The sequence below is a fragment of the Bufo gargarizans genome, chromosome 1 (genome assembly GCF_014858855.1).
Source record: "Bufo gargarizans isolate SCDJY-AF-19 chromosome 1, ASM1485885v1, whole genome shotgun sequence".
NCBI classification, from domain to species: Eukaryota; Metazoa; Chordata; class Amphibia; order Anura; family Bufonidae; genus Bufo; species Bufo gargarizans.
This window is the reverse complement of record NC_058080.1, coordinates 735,866,069-735,892,341: the sequence shown is the minus strand read 5'-3', so window position 1 is coordinate 735,892,341 and position 26,273 is coordinate 735,866,069. Positions and strand designations below refer to the sequence as shown.

General features: G+C 45.8%; 1 protein-coding gene across 2 annotated transcripts in view; it reads right to left on the bottom strand.

The window, feature by feature from the left end:
* LOC122937812 (C-type lectin domain family 10 member A-like) overlaps positions 1-21,619 on the bottom strand; it is a 67,150-nt gene extending 45,531 nt beyond the window's left edge. The window contains exons 1-3 of one of the 2 annotated variants that reach the window (XM_044292896.1): positions 21,530-21,619; positions 13,509-13,616; positions 2,053-2,142 (exon numbers count right to left, since the gene is read on the bottom strand). In XM_044292896.1, coding sequence (XP_044148831.1) covers positions 2,053-2,142; positions 13,509-13,616; positions 21,530-21,584 — 253 coding nt within the window. In that variant the 5' untranslated portion in view covers positions 21,585-21,619. Of the gene's footprint in view, positions 1-2,052; positions 2,143-13,508; positions 13,818-13,869; positions 14,352-21,529 lie in introns of those variants that run through there. The other variant, XM_044292907.1, reaches the window with a different exon arrangement.
* Positions 21,620-26,273: the final 4,654 nt, after the last annotated feature.

Below are 26,273 nucleotides of genomic sequence, written 5' to 3'. Positions count from 1 at the left end.
CGTTTGTTGTCTCTAGTGCGCCTGATCAGCCGCTGGAGATAATGACGCTGTCCTGTAAATAAATCTGCATGTGGATCATAGTAACTTTATCTGGCATTGATCACTGAGCAAGGCTGGATAACGTTACCTCCAGTGGTGATAGTAGATTATTGTATACATGTGTTTGTTAGCTGGCTATGTTATTCTAAATGATGGTGTCTTGTCTTCCTGTGTCATCACTTCCTGTGTGTCATCACTTCCTGTATCCTTGTCTTGGGCCAACCCCTTTTACACCTTTTTGTTTAGTCAATAAAGGACGGACACTGGGCAAGGAGGGGGAGGAGTTGCTCAGAATTTCAATCAAGATGATAGCCTTCGTTTTACAGCCTGGCCTGATAGCATAGGCTGAACCTTATTCTTATGGCCTGGTCTCATAGCATGAACTGAGCATTAGTGTTACAGCCTGATCTCATAGCATGGACTTAGCCTTAGTCTTCCGACCTGGCCTCATAGCATGGACTGAGCCTTAGTCTTCCAGCCTGGCCTCATAGCATGGACTGAGCCTTAGACTTCTAGCCTGATTTCATAGCATGGACTGAACCTTAGACTTCTGGCCTGACTTCATAGCATGGACTGAGCCTTAGTCTTCTAACCTGGCCTCTTAGCATGGACTGATCCTTAGTCTTCTGGCCTACACGTATAGCATGGACTGAACTTTAGTCTTCCGGCCTGGTCTCATAGCATGAACTGTGCCTTAGTCTTACGACCTGCCTTCTAGCATAGACTGAGCCTTAGTCTTCTGAAATGGCCTCATAGCATAGACTGAGCCTTAGACTTCTAGCCTGATTTCATAGCATGGACTGAACCTTAGACTTCTGGCCTGACTTCATAGCATGAACTGAACCTTAGTCTTCCGATCTGGCCTCATAGCATGGACTGAGCCTTACTCTTCTGATCTGGCCTCATAGCATGGACTGAGCCTTACTCTTCTGATCTGGCCTCATAGCATGGACTGAGCCTTACTCTTCTGATCTGGCCTCATAGCATGGACTGAGCCTTACTCTTCTGATCTGGCCTCAAAGCATGGACTGAGCCTTACTCTTCTGACTTGGCCTCATAGCATTGACTGAGCCTTAGACTACTAGCCTGGCCTCATAGCATGGACAAAACCTTAGTCTTCTGACCTGGCCTCATAGCATAAACTGAGTCTTAGTCTTTTGGCCTACACTGATAGCATGTACTGAACTTTAGTCTTCTGGCCTGTCCTCATAGCATGGCCTGAGCTTTAGTCTTCAGGACTGGCCTCATAACTTAAACTGAGCATTTGTCTTCTATCCTGATTTCATAGCATAGACTGAGCCTTAGACTTCTGGCCTGGCCTCATAGCATGGACTGAGCTTTAGTCTCTGACCTGGCCTCATAGCATGGACAGAGCTTTAGTCTTTCTGACCTGGCCTCATAGCCTGGACTGAGCCATAGTCTTCCGACCTGGCCTTTATAGCATGGACTGAACCTTAGTCTTCTGACCTGGCTTCATAGTATGGACTGAGCCTTAGTCTTCCGGCCTGGCCTCAAAGCTTGGACTGAGCCTTAGTCTTCCGGCCTGGCCTCATAGCATGGACTGAGCCTTAGTCTTCCGGCCTGGCCTCATAGCATGAGCATTCTTCCTATATAGAGATCTGCACTGCAGTGATGAGCCCCGTCTGGTGACAACATGTGCCTCCCCTTAGTCTGGATGTGTTTACGACCTGCCACCAAAAAAGGAACCCGTGATATATCTGTAGATATCTGCCCACCAGTCACATGCTGACTCCAATGGCACACCAATCAGTAGAACCTACTACTACTCCTATCAGCCAAGCTAATTCCCTTCACGTCACAGGCCCTAGGACTGACAGGAAAGCCCAGCCACCGTGAGCACTGTAACTACAACTACGACTCCAATCCTCTCCATGTGCTCTCTAGGTCACTCAACACATGCAACAGGAAAATCTTTGTGGAAGTTAGAGTATCTGCAATGTAAAGGGTTAAATCCGTCTGAAAACTGAGAGGACAGGTTAGAGAAATACTCACACTGTACAGAGAGCCCGATGACAGCAGCCAGGAGAGCGCAGCAGAGCAGGATGAGAGTGATAGTACCACATGGCGGAAGAGTCCGCAAGCCTGAACACAAAGCACATGCAAGAATTTACTACATTATATACAGATTACAGGGCGGAGTACAGGAGTGAACAGGGCTTTATACTGTGTATTATATACAGATTACAGGGCGGTGTACAGGAGAGAACCAGGCTTTATACTGTGTATTATATACAGATTACAGGGCGGTGTACAGGAGTGAACGGGGTATATACACTGTGTATTATATACAGATTACAGGGCGGTGTACAGGAGTGAACGGGGTATATACACTGTGTATTATATACAGATTACAGGGCGAAGTACAGGAGTGAACAGGGCTTTATACTGTGTATTATATACAGATTACAAGGCGATGTACAGGAGTGAACAGGGCTTTATACTGTGTATTATATACAGATTACAGGGCGGTGTACAGGAGTGAACGGGGCTTTATACTGTGTATTATATACAGATTACAGGGTGGTGTACAGGGGTGAACGGGGCTTTATACTGTGTATTATATACAGATTACAGGGAGGTGTACAGGAGTGAACAGGGCTTTATACTGTGTATTATATACAGATTACAGGGCAGTGTACAGGAGTGAATGGGGCTTTATACTGTGTATTATATACAGATTACAGGGTGGTGTACAGGAGTGAACAGGGCTTTATACTGTGTATTATATACAGATTACAGGGTGGTGTACAGGAGTGAACGGGGCTTTATACTGTGTATTATATACAGATTACAGGGCGGTGTACAGAAGTGAACAGGGCTTTATACTGTGTATTATATACAGATTACAGGGCGGTGTACAGGAGTGAACGTGGCTTTATACTATGTATTATATACAGATTACAGGGCGGAGTACAGGAGTGAACGGGGCTTTATACTGTGTATTATATACAGATTCCAGGGCGGTGTACAGGAGTAAACAGGGCTTTATACTGTGTATTATATACAGATTACAAGGCGGTGTACAGGAGTGAACGGGGCTTTATACTGTGTATTATATACAGATTACAGGGTGGTGTACAGGAGTGAACAGGGCTTTATACTGTGTATTATATACAGATTACAAGGCGGTGTACAGGAGTGAACGGGGCTTTATACTGTGTATTATATACAGATTACAGGGTGGTGTACAGGAGTGAACGGGGCTTTATACTGTGTATTATATACAGATTACAAGGCGGTGTACAGGAGTGAACGGGGCTTTATACTGTGTATTATATACAGATTACAAGGCGGTGTACAGGAGTGAACGGGGCTTTATACTGTGTATTATATACAGATTACAGGGTGGTGTACAGGAGTGAACGGGGCTTTATACTGTGTATTATATACAGATTACAGGGCGGTGTACAGGAGTGAACGGGGCTTTATACTGTGTATTATATACAGATTACAGGGCGGTGTACAGGAGTGAACGGGGCTTTATACTGTGTATTATATACAGATTACAGGGCGGTGTACAGGAGTGAACGGGGCTTTATACTGTGTATTATATACAGATTACAGGGCGGTGTACAGGAGTGAACGGGGCTTTATACTGTGTATTATATACAGATTACAGGGCGGTGTACAGGAGTGAACGAGGCTTTATACTGTGTATTATATACAGATTACAGGGCGGTGTACAGGAGTGAACAGGGTATTATACTGTGTATTATATACAGATTACAGGGTGGAGTACAGGAGTGAACGGGGCTTTATACTGTGTATTATATACCGATTACAGGGCGGTGTACAGGAGTGAACGGGGCTTTATACTGTGTATTATATACAGATTACAGGGCGGTGTACAGGAGTAAACAGGGCTTTATACTGTGCATTATATACAGATTACGGGGCGGTGTACAGGAGTGAACAGGGCTTTATACTGTGTATTATATACAGATTACAGGGCGGTGTACAGGAGTGAACGGGGCTTTATACTGTGTATTATATACAGATTACAGGGCGGTGTACAGGAGTGAACAGGGCTTTATACTGTGTATTATATACAGATTACAGGGTGGTGTACAAGAGTGAACGAGGCTTTATACTATGTATTATATACAGATTACAGGGCGGAGTACAGGAGTGAACGGGGCTTTATACTGTGTATTATATACAGATTACAGGGCGGTGTACAGGAGTGAACAGGGCTTTATACTGTGTATTATATACAGATTACAGGGCGGTGTACAGGAGTGAACAGGGCTTTATTCTGTGTATTATATACAGATTACAGGGCGATGTACAGGAGTGAACGGGGCTTTATACTGTGTATTATATACAGATTACAGGGCGGTGTACAGGAGTGTAGGGGGCTTTATACTGTGTATTATATACAGATTACAGGGCGGTGTACAGGAGTGAACGGGGCTTTATTCTGTGTATTATATACAGATTACAGGGCGATGTACAGGAGTGAACGGGGCTTTATACTGTGTATTATATACAGATTACAGGGCGGTGTACAGGAGTGAACAGGGCTTTATACTGTGTATTATATACAGATTACAGGGCGGTGTACAGGAGTGAACGAGGCTTTATACTGTGTATTATATACAGATTACAGGGCGGTGTACAGGAGTGAACGGGGCTTTATACTGTGTATTATATACAGATTACAGGGCGGTGTACAGGAGTGAACAGGGCTTTATACTGTGTATTATATACAGATTACAGGGTGGTGTACAGGAGTGAACAGGGCTTTATACTGTGTATTATATACAGATTACAGGGCGGAGTACAGGAGTGAACGAGGCTTTATACTGTGTATTATATGCAGATTACAGGGCGATGTACAGGAGTGAACAGGGCTTTATACTGTGTATTATATGCAGATTACAGGGCGATGTACAGGAGTGAACAGGGCATTATACTGTGTATTGTATACAGATTACAGGGCGGTGTACAGGAGTGAACAGGGCTTTATACTGTGTATTATATACAGATTACAGGGCGGAGTACAGGAGTGAACAGGGCTTTATACTGTGTATTATATACAGATTACAGGGCGGAGTACAGGAGTGAACGAGGCTTTATACTGTGTATTATATACAGATTACAGGGTGGTGTACAGGAGTGAACGGGGCTTTATACTGTGTATTATATACAGATTACAGGGCGGTGTACAGGAGTGAACGGGGCTTTATACTGTGTATTATATACAGATTACAGGGCGGTGTACAGGAGTGAACGGGGCTTTATACTGTGTATTGTATACAGATTACAGGGCGGTGTACAGGAGTGAACGGGGCTTTATACTGTGTATTATATACAGATTACAGGGCGGTGTACAGGAGTAAACAGGGCTTTATAGTGTGTATTATATACAGATTACAGGGCGGTGTACAGAAGTGAATCAGGCTTTGTACTGTGTATTATATACAGATTACAGGGAGGTGTAAAGGAGTGAACGTGGCTTTATACTATGTATTACATACAGATTACAGGGCGGTGTACAGGAGTGAACAGGGCTTTATACTGTGTATTATATACAGATTACAGGGCGGTGTACAGGTGTGAACAGTGCTTTATACTGTGTATTATATACAGATTACAGGGCGGTGTACAGGAGTGAACGGGGCTTTATACTGTGTATTATATACAGATTACAGGGCGGTGTACAGGAGTGAACGGGGCTTTATACTGTGTATTATATACAGATTACAGGGCGGTGTACAGGAGTGAACAGGGCTTTATACTGTGTATTATATACAGATTACAGGGCGGTGTACAGGAGTGAACAGGGCTTTATACTGTGTATTATATACAGATTACAGGGTGGTGTACAGGAGTGAACAGGGCTTTATACTGTGTATTATATACAGATTACAGGGCGGTGTACAGGAGTGAACGAGGCTTTATACTGTGTATTATATGCAGATTACAGGGCGATGTACAGGAGTGAACAGGGCTTTATACTGTGTATTATATGCAGATTACAGGGCGATGTACAGGAGTGAACAGGGCATTATACTGTGTATTGTATACAGATTACAGGGCGGTGTACAGGAGTGAACAGGGCTTTATACTGTGTATTATATACAGATTACAGAGCGGAGTACAGGAGTGAACAGGGCTTTATACTGTGTATTATATACAGATTACAGGGCGGAGTACAGGAGTGAACGAGGCTTTATACTGTGTATTATATACAGATTACAGGGCGGTGTACAGGAGTGAACGGGGCTTTATACTGTGTATTATATACAGATTACAGGGCGGTGTACAGGAGTGAACGGGGCTTTATACTGTGTATTATATACAGATTACAGGGCGGTGTACAGGAGTGAACGGGGCTTTATACTGTGTATTGTATACAGATTACAGGGCGGTGTACAGGAGTGAACGGGGCTTTATACTTTGTATTATATACAGATTACAGGGCGGTGTACAGGAGTAAACAGGGCTTTATAGTGTGTATTATATACAGATTACAGGGCGGTGTACAGAAGTGAATCAGGCTTTGTACTGTGTATTATATACAGATTACAGGGAGGTGTAAAGGAGTGAACGTGGCTTTATACTATGTATTACATACAGATTACAGGGCGGTGTACAGGAGTGAACAGGGCTTTATACTGTGTATTATATACAGATTACAGGGCGGTGTACAGGTGTGAACGGTGCTTTATACTGTGTATTATATACAGATTACAGGGCGGTGTACAGGAGTGAACGGGGCTTTATACTGTGTATTATATACAGATTACAGGGCGGTGTACAGGAGTGTACAGGGCTTTATACTGTGTATTATATACAGATTACAGGGCGGAGTACAGGAGTGAACGGGGCTTTATACTGTGTATTATATACAGATTACAGAGCGGTGTACAGGAGTAAACAGGGCTTTATAGTGTGTATTATATACAGATTACAGGGCGGTGTACAGGAGTGAACGGGGCTTTATACTGTGTATTATATACAGATTACAGGGAGGTGTACAGGAGTGAACAGGGCTTTATACTGTGTATTATATACAGATTACAGGGCGGTGTACAGGAGTGAACAGGGCTTTATACTGTGTATTATATACAGATTACAGGGCGGAGTACAGGAGTGAACGGGGCTTTATACTGTGTATTATATACAGATTACAGAGCGGTGTACAGGAGTAAACAGGGCTTTATAGTGTGTATTATATACAGATTACAGGGCGGTGTACAGGATTGAACGGGGCTTTATACTGTGTATTATATACAGATTCCAGGGCGGTGTACAGGAGTGAACGGAGCTTTATACTGTGTATTATATACAGATTACAGGGTGGTGTACAGGAGTGAACGGAGCTTTATACTGTGTATTATATACAGATTACAGGGCGGTGTACAGGATTGAACGGGGCTTTATTCTGTGTATTATATACAGATTACAGGGCGGTGTACAGGAGTGAACGGGGCTTTATACTGTGTATTATATACAGATTACAGGGCGGTGTACAGGAGTGAACGGGGCTTTATACTGTGTATTATATACAGATTACAGAGCGGTGTACAGGAATGAACAGGGCTTTATACTGTGTATTATATACAGATTACAGGGCGGTGTACAGCAGTGAACGTAGCTTTATACTGTGTATTATATACAGATTACAGGGCGGTGTACAGGAGTGAACGGGGCTTTATACTGTGTATTATATACAGATTACAGGGCGGTGTACAGGAGTGAACAGGGCTTTATACTGTGTATTATATACAGATTACAGGGCGGTGTACAGGAGTGAACGGGGCTTTATACTGTGTATTATATACAGATTATAGGGCGGTGTACAGGAGTGAACGGGGCTTTATACTGTGTATTATATACAGATTACAGGGCGGTGTACAGGAGTGAACGGGGATTTATACGGGATATTATATACAGATTACAGGGCGGTGTACAGGAGTAAACGGAGCTTTATACTGTGTATTATATACAGATTCCAGGGCGGTGTACAGGAGTGAACGGAGCTTTATACTGTGTATTATATACAGATTACAGGGCGGTGTACAGGAGTGAACGGGGCTTTATACTGTGTATTATATACAGATTACAGGGCGATGTACAGGAGTGAACGGGGCTTTATACTGTGTATTATATACAGATTACAGGGCGGTGTACAGGAGTGAACAGGGCTTTATACTGTGTATTATATACAGATTACAGGGCGGTGTACAGGAGTGAACGGAGCTTTATACTGTGTATTATATACAGATTACAGGGCGGTGTACAGGAGTGAACTGGGCTTTATACTGTGTATTATATACAGATTACAGGGCGGTGTACAGGAGTAAACAGGGCTTTATACTGTGTATTATATACAGATTACAGGGCGGTGTACAGGAGTGAACGTGGCTTTATACTGTGTATTATATACAGATTACAGGGTGGTGTACAGGAGTGAACGGAGCTTTATACTGTGTATTATATACAGATTACAGGGCGGAGTACAGGAGTGAACGGGGCTTTATACTGTGTATTATATACAGATTACAGAGCGGTGTATAGGAGTGAACAGGGCTTTATACTGTGTATTATATACAGATTACAGGGCGGTGTACAGGAGTGAATCAGGCTTTATACTGTGTATTATACAGATTACAGGGCGGTGTAAAGGAGAGAACAGGGCTTTATACTGTGTATTATATACAGATTACAGGGCAGTGTACAGGAATGAACAGGGCTTTATACTGTGTATTATATACAGATTACAGGGCGGTGTACAGGAGTGAACAGGGCTTTATACTGTGTATTATATACAGATTACAGAGCGGTGTACAGGAATGAACAGGGCTTTATACTGTGTATTATATACAGATTACAGGGCGGTGTACAGGAGTGAACAGGGTGTTATACTGTGTATTATATACAGATTACAGGGTCGTGTACAGGAGTGAACAGGGCTATATACTGTGTATTATATACAGATTACAGCGCGGTGTACAGGAGTGAACGAGGCTTTATACTGTGTATTATATACAGATTACAGGGCGGTGTACAGGAGTGAACGGGGATTTATACGGGATATTATATACAGATTACAGGGCGGTGTACAGGAGTAAACGAAGCTTTATACTGTGTATTATATACAGATTCCAGGGCGGTGTACAGGAGTGAACGGAGCTTTATACTGTGTATTATATACAGATTACAGGGTGGTGTACAGGAGTGAACGGAGCTTTATACTGTGTATTATATACAGATTACAGGGCGGTGTACAGGATTGAACGGGGCTTTATTCTGTGTATTATATACAGATTACAGGGCGGTGTACAGGAGTGAACAGGGCTTTATACTGTGTATTATATACAGATTACAGGGCGGAGTACAGGAGTGAACGGGGCTTTATACTGTGTATTATATACAGATTACAGGGCGGTGTACAGGAGTGAACAGGGCTTTATACTGTGTATTATATACAGATTACAGGGCGGAGTACAGGAGTGAACAGGGCTTTATACTGTGTATTATATACAGATTACAGGGCGGTGTACAGGAGTGAACGGGGCTTTATACTGTGTATTATATACAGATTACAGGGCGGTGTACAGGAGTGAACGGGGCTTTATACTGTGTATTATATACAGATTACAGGGTGGTGTACAGGAGTGAACGAGGCTTTATACTGTGTATTATATACAGATTACAGGGCGGTGTACAGGAGTGAACAGGGCTTTATACTGTGTATTATATACAGATTACAGGGAGGTGTACAGGAGTGAAGAGGGCTTTATACTGTGTATTATATACAGATTACAGGGCAGTGTAAAGGAGTGAACGGGGCTTTATACTGTGTATTATATACAGATTACAGGTCGGTGTACAGGAGTGAACGTGGCTTTATACTATGTATTATATACAGATTACAGGGTGGTGTACAGGAGTGAACGGGGCTTTATACTGTGTATTATATACAGATTACAGGGCGGTGTACAGGAGTGTACGGGGCTTTATACTGTGTATTATATACAGATTACAGGACGGAGTACAGGAGTGAACGAGGCTTTATACTGTGTATTATATACAGATTACAGGGCGGTGTACAGGAGTGGACGGGGCTTTATACTGTGTATTATATACAGATTACAGGGCGGTGTACAGGAGTGAACAGGGCTTTATACTGTGTATTTAATACAGATTACAGGGCGGTGTACAGGAGTGAACAGGGCTTTATACTGTGTATTATATACAGATTACAGGGCGGTGTACAGGAGTGAACAGGGCTTTATACTGTGTATTATATACAGATTACAGGGCGGTGTACAGGAGTGAACAGGGTATTATACTGTGTATTATATACAGATTACAGGGCGGTGTACAGGAGTGAACGGGGCTTTATACTGTGTATTATATACAGATTACAGGGCGGTGTACAAGAGTGAACGGGGCTTTATACTGTGTATTACATACAGATTACAGGGTGGTGTACAGGAGTGAACAGGGCTTTATACTGTGTATTATATACAGATTACAGGGCGGTGTACAGGAGTGAACGGGGCTTTATACTGTGTATTATATACAGATTACAGGGCGGTGTACAGGAGTGAACGGGGCTTTATACTGTGTATTATATACAGATTACAGGGCGGTGTACAGGAGTGAACAGGGCTTTATACTGTGTATTATATACAGATTACAGGGCGGTGTACAGAAGTGAATCAGGCTTTGTACTGTGTATTATATACAGATTACAGGGAGGTGTAAAGGAGTGAACGGGGCTTTATACTGTGTATTATATACAGATTACAGAGCGGTGTACAGGAGTAAACAGGGCTTTATAGTGTGTATTATATACAGATTACAGGGCGGTGTACAGGATTGAACGGGGCTTTATACTGTGTATTATATACAGATTCCAGGGCGGTGTACAGGAGTGAACGGAGCTTTATACTGTGTATTATATACAGATTACAGGGTGGTGTACAGGAGTGAACGGAGCTTTATACTATGTATTACATACAGATTACAGGGCGGTGTACAGGAGTGAACAGGGCTTTATACTGTGTATTATATACAGATTACAGGGCGGTGTACAGGTGTGAACGGTGCTTTATACTGTGTATTATATACAGATTACAGGGCGGTGTACAGGAGTGAACAGGGTATTATACAGTGTATTATATACAGATTACAGGGCGATGTACAGGAGTGAACAGGGCTTTATACTGTGTATTATATACAGATTACAGGGCGGTGTACAGGAGTGAACGGGGCTTTATACTGTGTATTATATACAGATTACAGGGCGGTGTACAGGAGTGAACAGGGCTTTATACTGTGTATTATATACAGATTACAGGGCGGTGTACAGGAGTGAACGGGGCTTTATAGTGTGTATTATATACAGATTACAGGGCGGTGTACAGGAGTGAACAGGGCTTTATACTGTGTATTATATACAGATTACAGGGCGGTGTACAGAAGTGAATCAGGGCGTTATACTGTGTATTATATACAGATTACAGGGAGGTGTAAAGGAGTGAACGTGGCTTTATACTATGTATTACATACAGATTACAGGGCGGTGTACAGGAGTGAACAGGGCTTTATACTGTGTATTATATACAGATTACAGGGCGGTGTACAGGAGTGAACAGGGCTTTATACTGTGTATTATATACAGATTACAGGGCGGTGTACAGGAGTGAACAGGGTATTATACTGTGTATTATATACAGATTACAGGGCGGTGTACAGGAGTGAACGGGGCTTTATACTGTGTATTATATACAGATTACAGGGCGGTGTACAAGAGTGAACGGGGCTTTATACTGTGTATTACATACAGATTACAGGGTGGTGTACAGGAGTGAACAGGGCTTTATACTGTGTATTATATACAGATTACAGGGCGGTGTACAGGAGTGAACGGGGCTTTATACTGTGTATTATATACAGATTACAGGGCGGTGTACAGGAGTGAACGGGGCTTTATACTGTGTATTATATACAGATTACAGGGCGGTGTACAGGAGTGAACAGGGCTTTATACTGTGTATTATATACAGATTACAGGGCGGTGTACAGAAGTGAATCAGGCTTTGTACTGTGTATTATATACAGATTACAGGGAGGTGTAAAGGAGTGAACGGGGCTTTATACTGTGTATTATATACAGATTACAGAGCGGTGTACAGGAGTAAACAGGGCTTTATAGTGTGTATTATATACAGATTACAGGGCGGTGTACAGGATTGAACGGGGCTTTATACTGTGTATTATATACAGATTCCAGGGCGGTGTACAGGAGTGAACGGAGCTTTATACTGTGTATTATATACAGATTACAGGGTGGTGTACAGGAGTGAACGGAGCTTTATACTATGTATTACATACAGATTACAGGGCGGTGTACAGGAGTGAACAGGGCTTTATACTGTGTATTATATACAGATTACAGGGCGGTGTACAGGTGTGAACGGTGCTTTATACTGTGTATTATATACAGATTACAGGGCGGTGTACAGGAGTGAACAGGGTATTATACAGTGTATTATATACAGATTACAGGGCGATGTACAGGAGTGAACAGGGCTTTATACTGTGTATTATATACAGATTACAGGGCGGTGTACAGGAGTGAACGGGGCTTTATACTGTGTATTATATACAGATTACAGGGCGGTGTACAGGAGTGAACAGGGCTTTATACTGTGTATTATATACAGATTACAGGGCGGTGTACAGGAGTGAACGGGGCTTTATACTGTGTATTATATACAGATTACAGGGCGGTGTACAGGAGTGAACAGGGCTTTATACTGTGTATTATATACAGATTACAGGGCGGTGTACAGAAGTGAATCAGGCTTTGTACTGTGTATTATATACAGATTACAGGGAGGTGTAAAGGAGTGAACGTGGCTTTATACTATGTATTACATACAGATTACAGGGCGGTGTACAGGAGTGAACAGGGCTTTATACTGTGTATTATATACAGATTACAGGGCGGTGTACAGAAGTGAACAGGGCTTTATACTGTGTATTATATACAGATTACAGGGCGGTGTACAGGTGTGAACGGTGCTTTATACTGTGTATTATATACAGATTACAGGGCGGTGTACAGGAGTGAACAGGGTATTATACAGTGTATTATATACAGATTACAGGGCGATGTACAGGAGTGAACAGGGCTTTATACTGTGTATTATATACAGATTACAGGGTGGTGTACAGGAGTGAATGGGGCTTTATACTGTGTATTATATACAGATTACAGGGCGGTGTATTGTGCTGTATGTTATATACAGATTACAGGGTGGCATATTGTGCTGTATGTTATATACAGATTACAGGGTGGTGTATTGAGCTGTATGTTATATACAGATTACAGGGCGGTGTATTGTGCTGTATGTTATATACAAATTTCAGGGCAGTAGTTTGTGCCCTATACTGTTATTACCTATGGTGTCGTGGTCACTTACCTCTGGGACTAGTCCTCTGTGACTGGTTCTGATTCTCCCTTTGTTTCGGGTCGATGACATTTTTGTACATAATGTCCCCGTCTTCATCCGTCGGCTCCTGGGTGACGCCTGTGACTGTGATACACGATATTACGCTTTATTACGTCCAGTAGTTAAGTGCGGTCTTACAGGCAGGGGCCACTCTGTGCGGATCAGGAAGCATCCTCTTCTAGGTTTTATTAATTCCTTGAAGGACTCTCAGGACCTCACACTTGCATCCTCAGCCACAGCTAGACCCTTATTATAGAAAGGCAGCCTGGCCCTGACAACCTCTCTATAGGTCTCCTCTGACACCACTAACCGGTGGCCTGGCCCTGACAACCTCTGTGCAGCTTGTACCTGACAATGTCTGTACAGAGTCTCTGTTATAGGTACATATGTCTCCTGACAACCCTGACCTGACAACCTCTGTGCAAAGTCTGTAGTGAAGCATGTTATAGGTAAAGGTCTCCTCTGACACCACTGACCAGTGGCCTGTACCTGACAACCTCTGTACAGGTCTCCTCTGACACCACTGACCAGTGGCCTGTACCTGACAACCTCTGTACAGGTCTCCTCTGACAACACTAACCAGCAGCCTAGCCCTGACAACCTCTCTATAGGTCTCCTCTGACACCACTAACCGGTGGCCTGGATCTGACAACCTCTGTACAGGTCTCCTCTGACACCACTAACCGGTGGCCTGTACCTGACAACCTCTGTACAGGTCTCCTCTGACACCACTGACCAGTGGCCTGTACCTGACAACTGTTCTGGTTCTGACAAAGCTGCCAGTTTGATTTGATGTACTGCTCCAAATTAATTAATTAAGATACGTGCACGGAGAGATCAGACAGACAACTCACTACATGGAGTTAATCAGTATCTCTGGTTTATTTCTGAAAACAACATGGGTTTCATGAGAGGAGGGAGTGGGAGGGGGGGTGAAAGATAAAGTATATATTTTCTATTGGCTATGAACTCTCTACTTTTCTGTAACCTTGACGGCCAGAGGAAATTCCTTCTCCCTCCCCCCTGGGTGAAACCGTTACTTCTTTCTTTGTAGCTGCTTGCTTGAGCTGAACAGAAACCACAAAGAAACACATGATAAAAACACAAAGTAAGATTCTAGTTTATAGGTGTTGGCTGAATGTCTGGCCGCCATCTTAGCTCAACAAGCAAGTATCCATTTTGTATCAATAGTCCATAACAGTCCCCCCTTGGAGACTTGATTGTAGACTTTCCCTTCGCCTAGCGAATCCCCTGGGCATACCATTCGTATCCTCTTCACCCGCAGTGGCGACAACCTACCCCTTATAGGTAGGCTCCCGGTTGCTCGGACTTGTGGTAATACCCTGGGATTCATCTCACCCTATCTCAGCCAGGCATCATTGTGAGGAGGGGGAGCTGTGTTGAACGATGTTTCCTTCTGTCCTTCTTCATCATAGAGGAGCATAATAGGTCGTTCATCAGTTTTCTTCATTCTTTGAAAAGCGGGTCACACAAATAAGAACGAGCTTAATCACTACATATATCACCAGTATTATTAGGGCTACCTGCAATATTACCTGGACAATTCCCATGAGCCAACCCCCAATACCTTTGAACCAGTTATTGGGGTTAAGGGAAGAGAAGGTATCAGACCACCATGTATCTTTATCAGCTTTATGTGCATCCAGCCATTTATCTCTTAAATCCGCCATTTTCTCTATACCCACCTTAACTTGCAAATTACCCTGCGGGTCTATGTAATGGCAACAAGAGGGTCCCACAACCTGGCACATACCTCCATCTTTAGCTGCAACAGAATCTAGAACTAATGTGTGTTGGTTGGTGACAATGATTAACTGGTTTTGCACAATGTTTGAGGTATTCATAAGTCTCATCTCTTCCCATATTTGGTCATCCAGGTCTGTTGCTACTACCAGATGATCCCACATCTGCGCTATCATGGGATATATGAAGATGGAACTAACAATTTTGTTGGTAATGCTCGTCTCTACTACATGTGGCTTGCCATTTGGTCTGGGTGTGTTATCTTTGGCCCTATGATACAAGGTGTGTTTAGGTACTGCATTTATGCCAATTTCAGAGTGTGGTACTATAAAGGTGGCAGGAGTAAGCCTGGCGATGGTGCACAGTCCTGTGACATTCTCGGATAACCATTTGTACACTTTGTGTCCACAAACTAAGTATATGTCGTCTGGAACTGCTACTGCTGTGCCATTGAATAATCGGGTAATTAGTTTGGCTAATTGTGTCCCTTTCACCAACTCATATCCTTTTGACTGACTTTCGGTGTCGTTAGCTAATATACCTGTCCGGAGATCCTGTACAGTACGGTGGTTACAGGGCAGATCCTTTCCGTTCTCAGCATCTACACCAATACACTGCACGTGGCTGTCTGTTTTTGAATCATTGCAACCTGAGTGTATGTGTGGACTAAATGTCATCCCTTTGGTTTGTACATGGAGACAATATCAGTGTGTCCAGCTAGGAAAACATGTGACATTAGCCCAGTTTCCATCTTGCCAAGGAGTAGAGCTATAATCTACCGAGGGGCCTGATCTGTTTATCATGAGCCATGGGGCATCTGCCCACCCTGCAACAGGTAAGGCTACTTCCCTGTCCTTGTTTGTACTGGATTTAACTTGGTGTATGCTAGTGAGAAATATGGTAGAATTAGACAGGTCAATCAGTTCAGAAAGGTCCACGGGAATTGCAACATAAGGCATACTGGTTGAACTCACGGGACTGTGGGTACAGATCCAACAATCTCTGAGTGTCTCAACCCCTGGACTAGAATTTGATGGTGCCGTGTCAGTGAATTGTCCCATTCATCACCCAGTGGTGTGAACACTGCTGATATGCCCACTGTCAAAGTCATGATCAGTATGTGAATCCTCATGGCTTATTGTTCCAGGATCGTCGGGACAGCCTTTACTCTTTTACAATGTGAGGTGTGGATCCAGGTAAGCCTCCATCGAGTTTCACAGAGGTCGGGGTAGTCAGCAACATCTGGTAAGGTCCCTCGTATCGTGGTTCGAGGGTGTTTCTGACGTGTTTCTTGACCACCACCCACTCTCCAGGTTTGAGAGTGTGTATTCCCTCTAGGGAGTCAGGATCTGGAATGGAAGAGAAAACTTGTGCACATATGTTAGACAATTGTTTACTATGGGCAATCACATATTTAGCAACAGATTCATAATGCATTTGCAATTGCTGTGGGAAGTACTGTCCCATCCTAGGCCGTGTCCTAAACAAAATTTTGTGTGTGGAGGCCTAGGGGTGTGTCTAACTGAAAATAGTGCTATTGGCAGGCATTGTACCCAACTGAGCCCTGTCTCCCCAGTCATTTTCAGCATCTTGGACTTCAGTACCCCGTTCAGTCGTTTGACTTTGTCGCCGCTTTGGGGTCTGTAGGGTGTGTGATAGGCTAAGTGTGACCCTACCATCTTCCAGACTTCTTGGGTTAATCTAGCAGTGAATGCTGGGCCCTGATCACTCTCAATGACCTCAGGTACTCCGAACCTACAGACAAGCTCCTGCATCAGTTTTTTTGCAGTAGTGGTTGCTGTCTGGTTTCGGACGGGGTAGGCTTCTGGCCACCCAGAGAACAAGTCTATCACTACTAGCACATATTGAAACCCTTGGCACATTGGCATCTGGATGTGGTCAATTTGAATCCGTTGGAACGGGTACTGGGCTTTGGGGAGACATTTGGTTGGTGTAGGCTCAGGTCTTCCCGGGTTGCACTGCGCACAGATGAGGCAAGACTGAGTATGCCTCACCAGGACAGGGGTTATCCCTGGGGCCATTGTCTATTAGTTCTTTCATGATGGTCTTAGGTTGGTGGGTGGGCCCATGAGCTATTGAAGCTATCAGAGGATAGAGAGCTTTGGGCAGAGATGCTCTCTCTCCTTGGGTCCACAGTCCAGATTCTTTCTCTTCTTGGGCTGACTCTTTTAGCCAATCCAATTTTTCTTGTGGCGTGGCCTGTTTCTGTATTTGTTTCAGGAGGTCCCATGTGATTTCTTCTTGTTCCAGGTCTTCCTGTGTTATCATAATCTGGTCTGACTGGACTCTTTCCTCTTTCACTGCTGCTTCCTTGGCCGCTTGGTCAGCTAGGGCTTTTCCTCTGGCTTCAGAGGTGTCAGCTCGAGTGTGCCTGTAGATCAATAAAATCTTCAGATTCTCCAGTATACTCCCCCCTTGGAAGAGGAAGGAGTGCAGCAGGATTGAGGATGTGGCACCTCTGAATGGTGACATTATCTGGCAGAAGCAAACTACACGGAAGCCGGAGGTGGCGCTGTGCAGTGAGGTGTTTAGGTTGAGTCTGCTGGAGGATGGCAGAAATGTCAAGGGGAGCCAGAATAGTGAGGGGATGACCCAGCACAACGTCAGATGTGACATTTAGAAGAGAGCTGGCAGCATGGATAGCTCTGACACAGGAAGGGGCTTCTCTGGCTACTGGGTCCAGTCTCTTGGTATGGTAGGACTCTGGGGTCCTTCAGGGTCACAGTGACTGGTGGGACATTGAGGTATCCAATATCCTGGGGTCCTCTGGCCCAGAGAGTATTGGGGATGAGGTGCAAAATGGTTTGCAGCGAATCCCCTTGCTCATATAAATCAGTGCAGAATTTTATTGTCAGACATCCGGCAGCCGTGGGTGTCACATAATTTGAGTAAAAACCACAAAGACCAAGAAGCAAGACAGTTTCTTATCAGAAAGAGGAGCTTAAACTAACACAGCAGAAACCAACATTTCTGTGAAAAGAAAAAAAGGTGGGGGTCAACTGATCCCCCGCAGCTGTCCTGCAGTGTGGTGAAATGATCTGCTTGGAATGATCTGCAAATTTAGCTTTTGTCCATTTCTGTAGTTGTTCTATAAAGAATTCTCCAGACTCATGATCTTGGGGGTCAAAGTTAGCACCTTTTAAGTTCAGGGATGTGGATTTGATCCATTATCAGTGAGGAGTATTCACCTGTCTTGTTTTCCACTATACTTTGCAGGTCCGACCATGTGCACCCATAGGTTTGATGCACTTGGGACAGTTTCCTGAAAAAGGGCATGGGATGGGTCTCAGGGTCAGGCAGTAAATTCACTATGGTGAATAACTGTTGTGGGGTGAAAGACACATATTTTGGTGGTCCCTGTGGCCGGTTAAGTGCTAGGGCTTCTTTCAGTGTCTCAAGGTTTCCCTGCTCAATTTTCTGTAAGTTCTTTTGTAACTCTGTAATCTGACCCTGCAGTATTTGATCTTGTGAACGTCGTGATGGGCGCACGGTCATGGGTACAGTCCACTGTGGTGCCAGGGGTAAAGTTGGCGGATCCCCATAGTCTGTCGGGGTACCCCGCGAAGGAGTCTGCATATTACCCGGTGCATTTTGTATGCCCATTGTGGATTCTGCAGCACCGTCTGCATCCCCCTGTTCTGCTTCATCAGGTTGCCCCCCTACCATTATAGGAGTAAGGGTGGCAGGTGAGTGGGGTAGCATGAATGTACCGTCCGGGTTTATCATCGGGTACAAGGTAGTAGGAAGGGGCAAGGGTGACATAGGAGTGACGGGGGGGTCCGGACCGAATGATATTAAAGGTCCGTTCATGGGCGTTGCCTGGGGACAAGATGGCGCTGTAGCTAACACGGGAAGTAATGGGACGTGCCGGGGAGTAGTTACCAAGGTGTGGTTTTGTGGGTGGGGAACCCCACAGGGAAGGCACGTATCACGGGAGGAGGGATTCTGTTGACCACATGTTTTGCAGGTCCACCCACCTGCTTTCTTCCCGGCGCCATTATAGGGTGGTGGCTAGTCATGTATCAATGCAACACCAGGCTTACAGAAATATCTCTCTTTTCTCATCAAAATTTAGTTCCCCCCCGGTCTGTTCAAATTCTTTACTACAGTCCAACCACACACGGACCATGTCTGTCAATTCATCATCTTCTAACTTCCCTCTCTTCTCGTTTAACAACACTTGCCAGGTAGCACTACATAGGATGCCTCCTTTACAGACACCTTTAACTCTTCTCCAACTTACTTAATCCTTTTATGAGGATGCCTCCTTTACAGACACCTTTAACTCTTCTCCAACTTACTTAATCCTTTTATGAAACGTTTGCCTCTCCTGTCCGCCACGTACTGTTCAGGTGAACAGTAACCCTTCGGGACACTTTCCTCATTTCCCATTATCTCTCGTACCTACTGAAGCCGCCTAAAGACCTCTGCATAGAGTAATCACTGGACGTGAAGACCTTTGAGTTCCGGTCAGCACACTCTGGGCTACCGCGAACCGCTCTCCACCCATCTGTGATCGTCCCCTTTATGGAGATTTGAGTCAGACACCGGGCTGAACTCCGATACAGGAACACAGGAGAACTCCGTGTCTCCAGTCAATGATACTTGTCAACAGGGTCTTCACAACTTATAGGCACAACACAGTACATCAAGACTTTAAGAAAACATATGGGGTTCTTACTTTCATGCCCTCGAGGACGTCCCAGACTGCTTCCGCACCCCTCCCTCAGACGAACACCAAGAGGCTACACCAGGGGACACTTTATAGGCAAGATGACTAAATTTTCCTACCTCATATCACGGGTTGCGACCCCGGTGTCCGTTAGTGCGCCTCTCCTCGTCTGGTCTCTGGGGGTACGGGAACAGAGGGTCCAATCCTCGAGCCCCACGTTGGGCGCCAAAATTGTTCTGGTTCTGACAAAGCTGCCAGTTTGATTTGATGTACTGCTCCAAATTAATTAATTAAGATACGTGCACGGAGAGATCAGACAGACAACTCACTACATGGAGTTAATCAGTATCTCTGGTTTATTTCTGAAAACAACATGGGTTTCATGAGAGGAGGGAGTGGGAGGGGGGTGAAAGATAAAGTATATATTTTCTATTGGCTATGAACTCTCTACTTTTCTGTAACCTTGACGGCCAGAGGAAATTCCTTCTCCCTCCCCCCTGGGTGAAACCGTTACTTCTTTCTTTGTAGCTGCTTGCTTGAGCTGAACAGAAACCACAAAGAAACACATGATAAAAACACAAAGTAAGATTCTAGTTTATAGGTGTTGGCAGAATGCCTGGCCGCCATCTTAGCTCAACAAGCAAGTATCCATTTTGTATCAATAGTCCATAACACAACCTCTGTACAGGTCTCCTCTGACACCACTGACCAGTGGCCTGTACCTGACAACCTCTGTAAAGGTCTCCTCTGACACCACTGACCAGTGGCCTGTACCTGACAACCTCTGTATAGGTCTCCTCTGACACCACTGACCAGTGGCCTGTACCTGACAACCTCTGTACAGGTCTCCTCTGACACCACTGACCAGTGGCCTGTACCTGACACCTCTGTACAGGTCTCCTCTGACACCACTGACCAGTGGCCTGTACCTGACAACCTCTGTACAGGTCTCCTCTGACATCACTGACCAGTGGCCTGTACCTGACAACCTCTGTACAGGTCTCCTCTGACACCACTGACCAGTGGCCTGTACCTGACAACCTCTGTACAGGTCTCCTCTGACACCACTGACCGGTGGCCTGTACCTGACAACCTCTGTACAGGTCTCCTCTGACACCACTGACCAGTGGCCTGTACCTGACAACCTCTGTACAGGTCTCCTCTGACACCACTGACCAGTGGCCTGTACCTGACAACCTCTGTACAGGTCTCCTCTGACACCACTGACCAGTGGCCTGTACCTGACAACCTCTGTACAGGTCTCCTCTGACATCACTGACCAGTGGCCTGTACCTGACAACCTCTGTACAGGTCTCCTCTGACATCACTGACCAGTGGCCTGTACCTGACAACCTCTGTACAGGTCTCCTCTGACACCACTGACCAGTGGCCTGTACCTGACAACCTCTGTACAGGTCTCCTCTGACACCACTAACCAGCAGCCTAGCCCTGACAACCTCTCTATAGGTCTCCTCTGACACCACTAACCGGTGGCCTGGATCTGACAACCTCTAGTCTCTAGAGAAGTACTTACCTGTGGTCCGGCAGGGGTCTCTGGTAAATCTCAGGTCAGCATAGACGACGGCCATCAGCGCTCAGAACCGCGTCTTCATCAGTTCAGAAGAGGAAGTAAATGGTGGAAAGAAGAAGAATCCACAGAACGGAAGAAGCAGAGACATCGTGACTGCAGCCATGGGCGGCCAAGTGTGAAGAAGAGAGGCTCACTGGTATCGTGGGGGGGTTACACCAGTATGACATGAGGGGGCCTCACCAGTATGACATGAGGGGGCCTCACCAGTATGACATGGGGTTTCTCACCAGTATCACATGAGAGAGCTCTGACCAGTATGACATGAGGGGGCCTCACCAGTATGACATGAGGGGGCCTCACCAGTATGACATGGGGTTTCTCACCAGTATCACATGAGAGAGCTCTGACCAGTATGACATGAGGGGGCTCTCACGTGTATGACATGGGGTTTCTCACCAATATGACATGAGGGGGCCCTCACCAGTATGACATGAGGGGCCTCTCACCAGTATCACATGAGGGGGCTCTCACCAGTATCACATGGGGTTTCTCACCAGTATGACATGAGGGGGCCGTCACCAGTATGACATGAAGGGCCTCTCACCAGTATCACATGAGGGGGCTCTCACCAGTATCACATGGAGTTTCTCACCAGTATCACATGGGGTTTCTCACCAGTATGACATGGTGGGTTCTACTCAGTATGACATGATGTGGTCTCACCAGTATGACATGAGGGGTTCTAATCAGTATGACATGAGGGGGTTACACTAGGGGTTACACATGGGGTTTCTCACCAGTATGACATGGTAGGTTCTAATCAGTATGACATGATGTGGTCTCACCAGTATGACATGAGGGGTTCTAATCAGTATGACATGAGGGGGTTACACTAGTATGACATGAGGGGGCCGTCACCAGTATCACATGAGGGGCCTCTCACCAGTATCACATGGAGTTTCTCACCAGTATCACATGGGGGGCCCTCACCAGTATGACATGAGTGGCACTCACCAGTATGACATGGTAGGTTCTAATCAGTATGACATGAGGGGGCTGTCACCAGTATCACATGAGGGGCCTCTCACCAGTATCACATGAGGGGGCTCTCACCAGTATCACATGGGGTTTCTCACCAGTATCACATGGGGGGGCCCTCACCAGTATCACATGGGGTTTCTCACCAGTATGACATGGTGGGTTCTAATCAGTATGACATGATGTGGTCTCACCAGTATGACATAAGGGGTTCTAATCAGTATGACATGAGGGGGTCTCACCAGTATGTCATGAGGGGGCTCTCACCAATATCACATGGAGTTTCTCACCAGTATGACACAAGGGGGCCATCACCAGTATGACATGGGGTTTCTCACCAGTATGACACGAGGGGGCCCTCACCAGTATCACATGTGGCATACAGGTAATGTCACTACCAGAGCTTTGAGACGTTCTCACAGCTCTGTGTCTCCACCCCTGTGATGATGTCACTTAGAGTTTGGAGGTGTTCTCACTGTTCTGTTTCTCCGCCCCTGTGATGAGGTCTTTACTCCCAGCTGTCTCTCCTGCGTTTGATTTCCCTGCCTTTAAATCACCCCTCCTCCTATTGCAGGGCGTGGATTATAGTTCTCTTTTCAGTTGTAGCTCTGCCTTGAGTATCTTCACTTGTTTAGCTACTAGTTCTCTGGACCTGTGTTCTGTTGCTGCAAGCACTCCGGATATTGCCAGCGGCCCTTGGATCCGTCTTCTCTGCGGCTGCAGCTCCATCAGCTAAGTGTGCAGACTTTGTTGTGTACCTGGTGATTTCCTGACTGGATCTGAGGTGGCCACGGCTCCCTCCATATTCTGAGCAGGGCATCGGTGGCCGTGCCCCTTCCACTATTGTAGGGGTTACAGGGCTCATCAGTCTAAGGTACGCGGGCATGCCTCGTTCCACCATTTGGATCCGGGCATGTGCTTTAGCAGCATAGGGAGAGTGTTGAGGGTCTGACAGGGGTCACCCTTTCTCTTCCCTAGTTTGGGTCCGGTCAGTAGCTCTTCTTACTGTGTATGCTCTGGTTACCCTTAAACAGCCGTGACAGGTAAGGTGTGGCAGTTTAGTTGTGCCCACCAGTAGGTAAATTACTGCCTTTTTCTCCTGCATTTGTCGGAGGGCGCCGTGCTATGCAGCACAAGGGCCTCAGCCTTCGGACTGGGTGTATGTAAATTGATTGTATGTTCTCAACATTTGTGGTTGTGTTTATTGCCACATTTAAGTAAAATTCTGTTTTGGCAAAAACTGGTGTTGGGGTTCCTTTCCTCGTTCGTCACTTCACTGTATCCTGGGGAGCCCACCCCGTTACACAACTTACAGGGATACCAGCAGTATCAGAACCAGAAAATGTGCCAAACTGCGGGTGAAACCCATATGCTCAAAAAAACGGAGACTCCCGTCTATGATTGTTTATGGCAAACTCTGCCAAACACAAAAATGAAGACCACTCTTCCTGGTTCTCAGAGACAAAACATCTCAAGTAAGTCTCTAGACTTTGATTAGAGCGTTTGGTCTGTCCGTTCGACTGAGGATGTAAAGCCGAAGAAAAGGACAGTTGTATCTGTAGTCTAGTACAGAACGCCTTCCAGAATCTGGAAACAAACGAAGTCCCCTGATCCGAGACCACGTCAGAGGGAATACCATGGAGTTTCACAATGTTGTTAACAAACTCTTGAGCAAGTGTTTTAGCATTAGGTAGGCCCGACAACGCTATAAAGTGCACCATTTTACTAAAGCAATCAACTACCACCAGTGTAACGGACCGTTTCAGCAGACAAGGGGTTAAAATCCGTTTAGGCGATATGCCCCTTTCTGGGAGACAGGCACAGCTACTGCAGAACACCAACCTCCCGAACTGGATACAAAATAGCACTCCAAACTGGAACCTCACAAATAGCTGCCGGCAGACGAACAGGAAAAGCGTACAGTCAGCTTACACTCCTGGCAATCAGTCTCCAACAGCATACAGAGAATCCCCCCAATGACGAGACAAGGCTCCGTGTTGAGGGTCTAGCAGTGGTCTCAAGTGCTGGCACACCCAGCCTGGTTTTTATTAGTTGTTGCAAATACAGGACAGATACAACACATCCCCACAATGCATCATGGTTTCCTCCTCTCTGTCCCGGAGACAACCAAGACCAATCCAATTATCTCTCAGGACAAAGGGAGATCACCAATACACATGTGGAGACAACAGGACAGACATCACCATTTAAACACACAATGGGACAATAGAAACACACCCACACAAAATCCTCCCTTCTGTCGATGATGATTATTTGAACACAAGGGCGAATATAATTATCAAAGGCAGAGAAATACAGTTTTATAAAACATATCACAGGAACCCCAAAACATGCAATAACCCCATAACCAATATATCCTCGGAACCGGGGGATCTGGGTGAACCACATGTCCAAAATTCACCCACATCCGTTCAGTAGTTTGGAAGATACAGTTACACTGAAAATATACAAGTTATACCGAAAATAGTCACTAATAAATGTGTCCCCTGTTTGGTAGTTTCAAACTACTGAATGATGTCTCTGTGCACCAAATACAGGCAAGATAGCCCCGTGTGGAAAAGTCAGAACAGTGTCTGTGAGCTACAATGGCCGCTATCTATTGTTCTCACCATGTGCTTCATCCAAGCAAGTAAGGCAAAGGATGCAATCCAGGGACAGAGGGCTCCGTCCCAAGTGCCTTAAGACCCAATAACTTAAGGGACCATAATCCCAGGGCAGGAGGCTGGCAAACAGCCCCCTCCAAAACACCGTGGCGAGGTTGGTTTCGCCACACATCTCCCCCCCCCCAGGGAAGACTAACCAGATACCTGACCTCACGCCGGTCGGTACCTGAGTTAGTCTGGCAGCCCACCCACAACCCAATACTGGACCTGCTGAATTTCGTAGCCTGTCTCTGTCCAGTGAATCCACCAAGGTTATATTTGTAGCTGGTACTCCCGGTCTCTGTGTTGCTCCCTGGCTTGGAGTGGAGGTTGCTTTGTGGGCAGGTATCAGCGGTACTCTGCCCTGGTGCCAGCACTACCACGGAAGAAGCCTGGTTGGAGTCTGGTTGTTGGAGGGGGAAACCAACTGTCTCCCCTTTGGCTAAACAGCCCTGTTGCTGGGGGACAGGACCGACTGTCCCTACCCCCTGTGCTGTAAGTGCAGAGACCACGGTCCCATCTGCACTGTTGTGGGGCTTACTGTCTCCCCCTGGTGCGTTAAGCTGCCGCTGGGAAGAGGGGGTAACGTGCTCCTCTCCCATACATACTTCCAGCCGCTGGGGAGGGCGACCGACCGCCTCCGCTCCCAATACAGTGTCCTGCTGCTGGGGAATGGAGACTGGGCTCTCTATTCCCTGTAGGACACTCTGCCGCTGGGGGACAGGACCGACTGTCTCTGCCCCCTGTAACTCCGCCTGCCGCTGGGGAATGGAGACTGGGCTCCCAATTCCCAAAAAATCATGCTGCTGCTGGGGGGCAGGAACAACTACCTCTGCCCCCTGTAACTCAGCCTGCCGCTGGGGAGGGAGGCCGCTGCTCTCCCCTCCCTGCACTTCACGCTGCCGCTGGGGAATGGAGACTAGGCTCCCAATTCCCAAAAAATCATGCTGCTGCTGGGGGGCAGGAACAACTACCTCTGCCCCCTGTAACTCAGCCTGCCGCTGGGGAGGGAGGCCGCTGCTCTCCCCTCCCTGCACTTCACACTG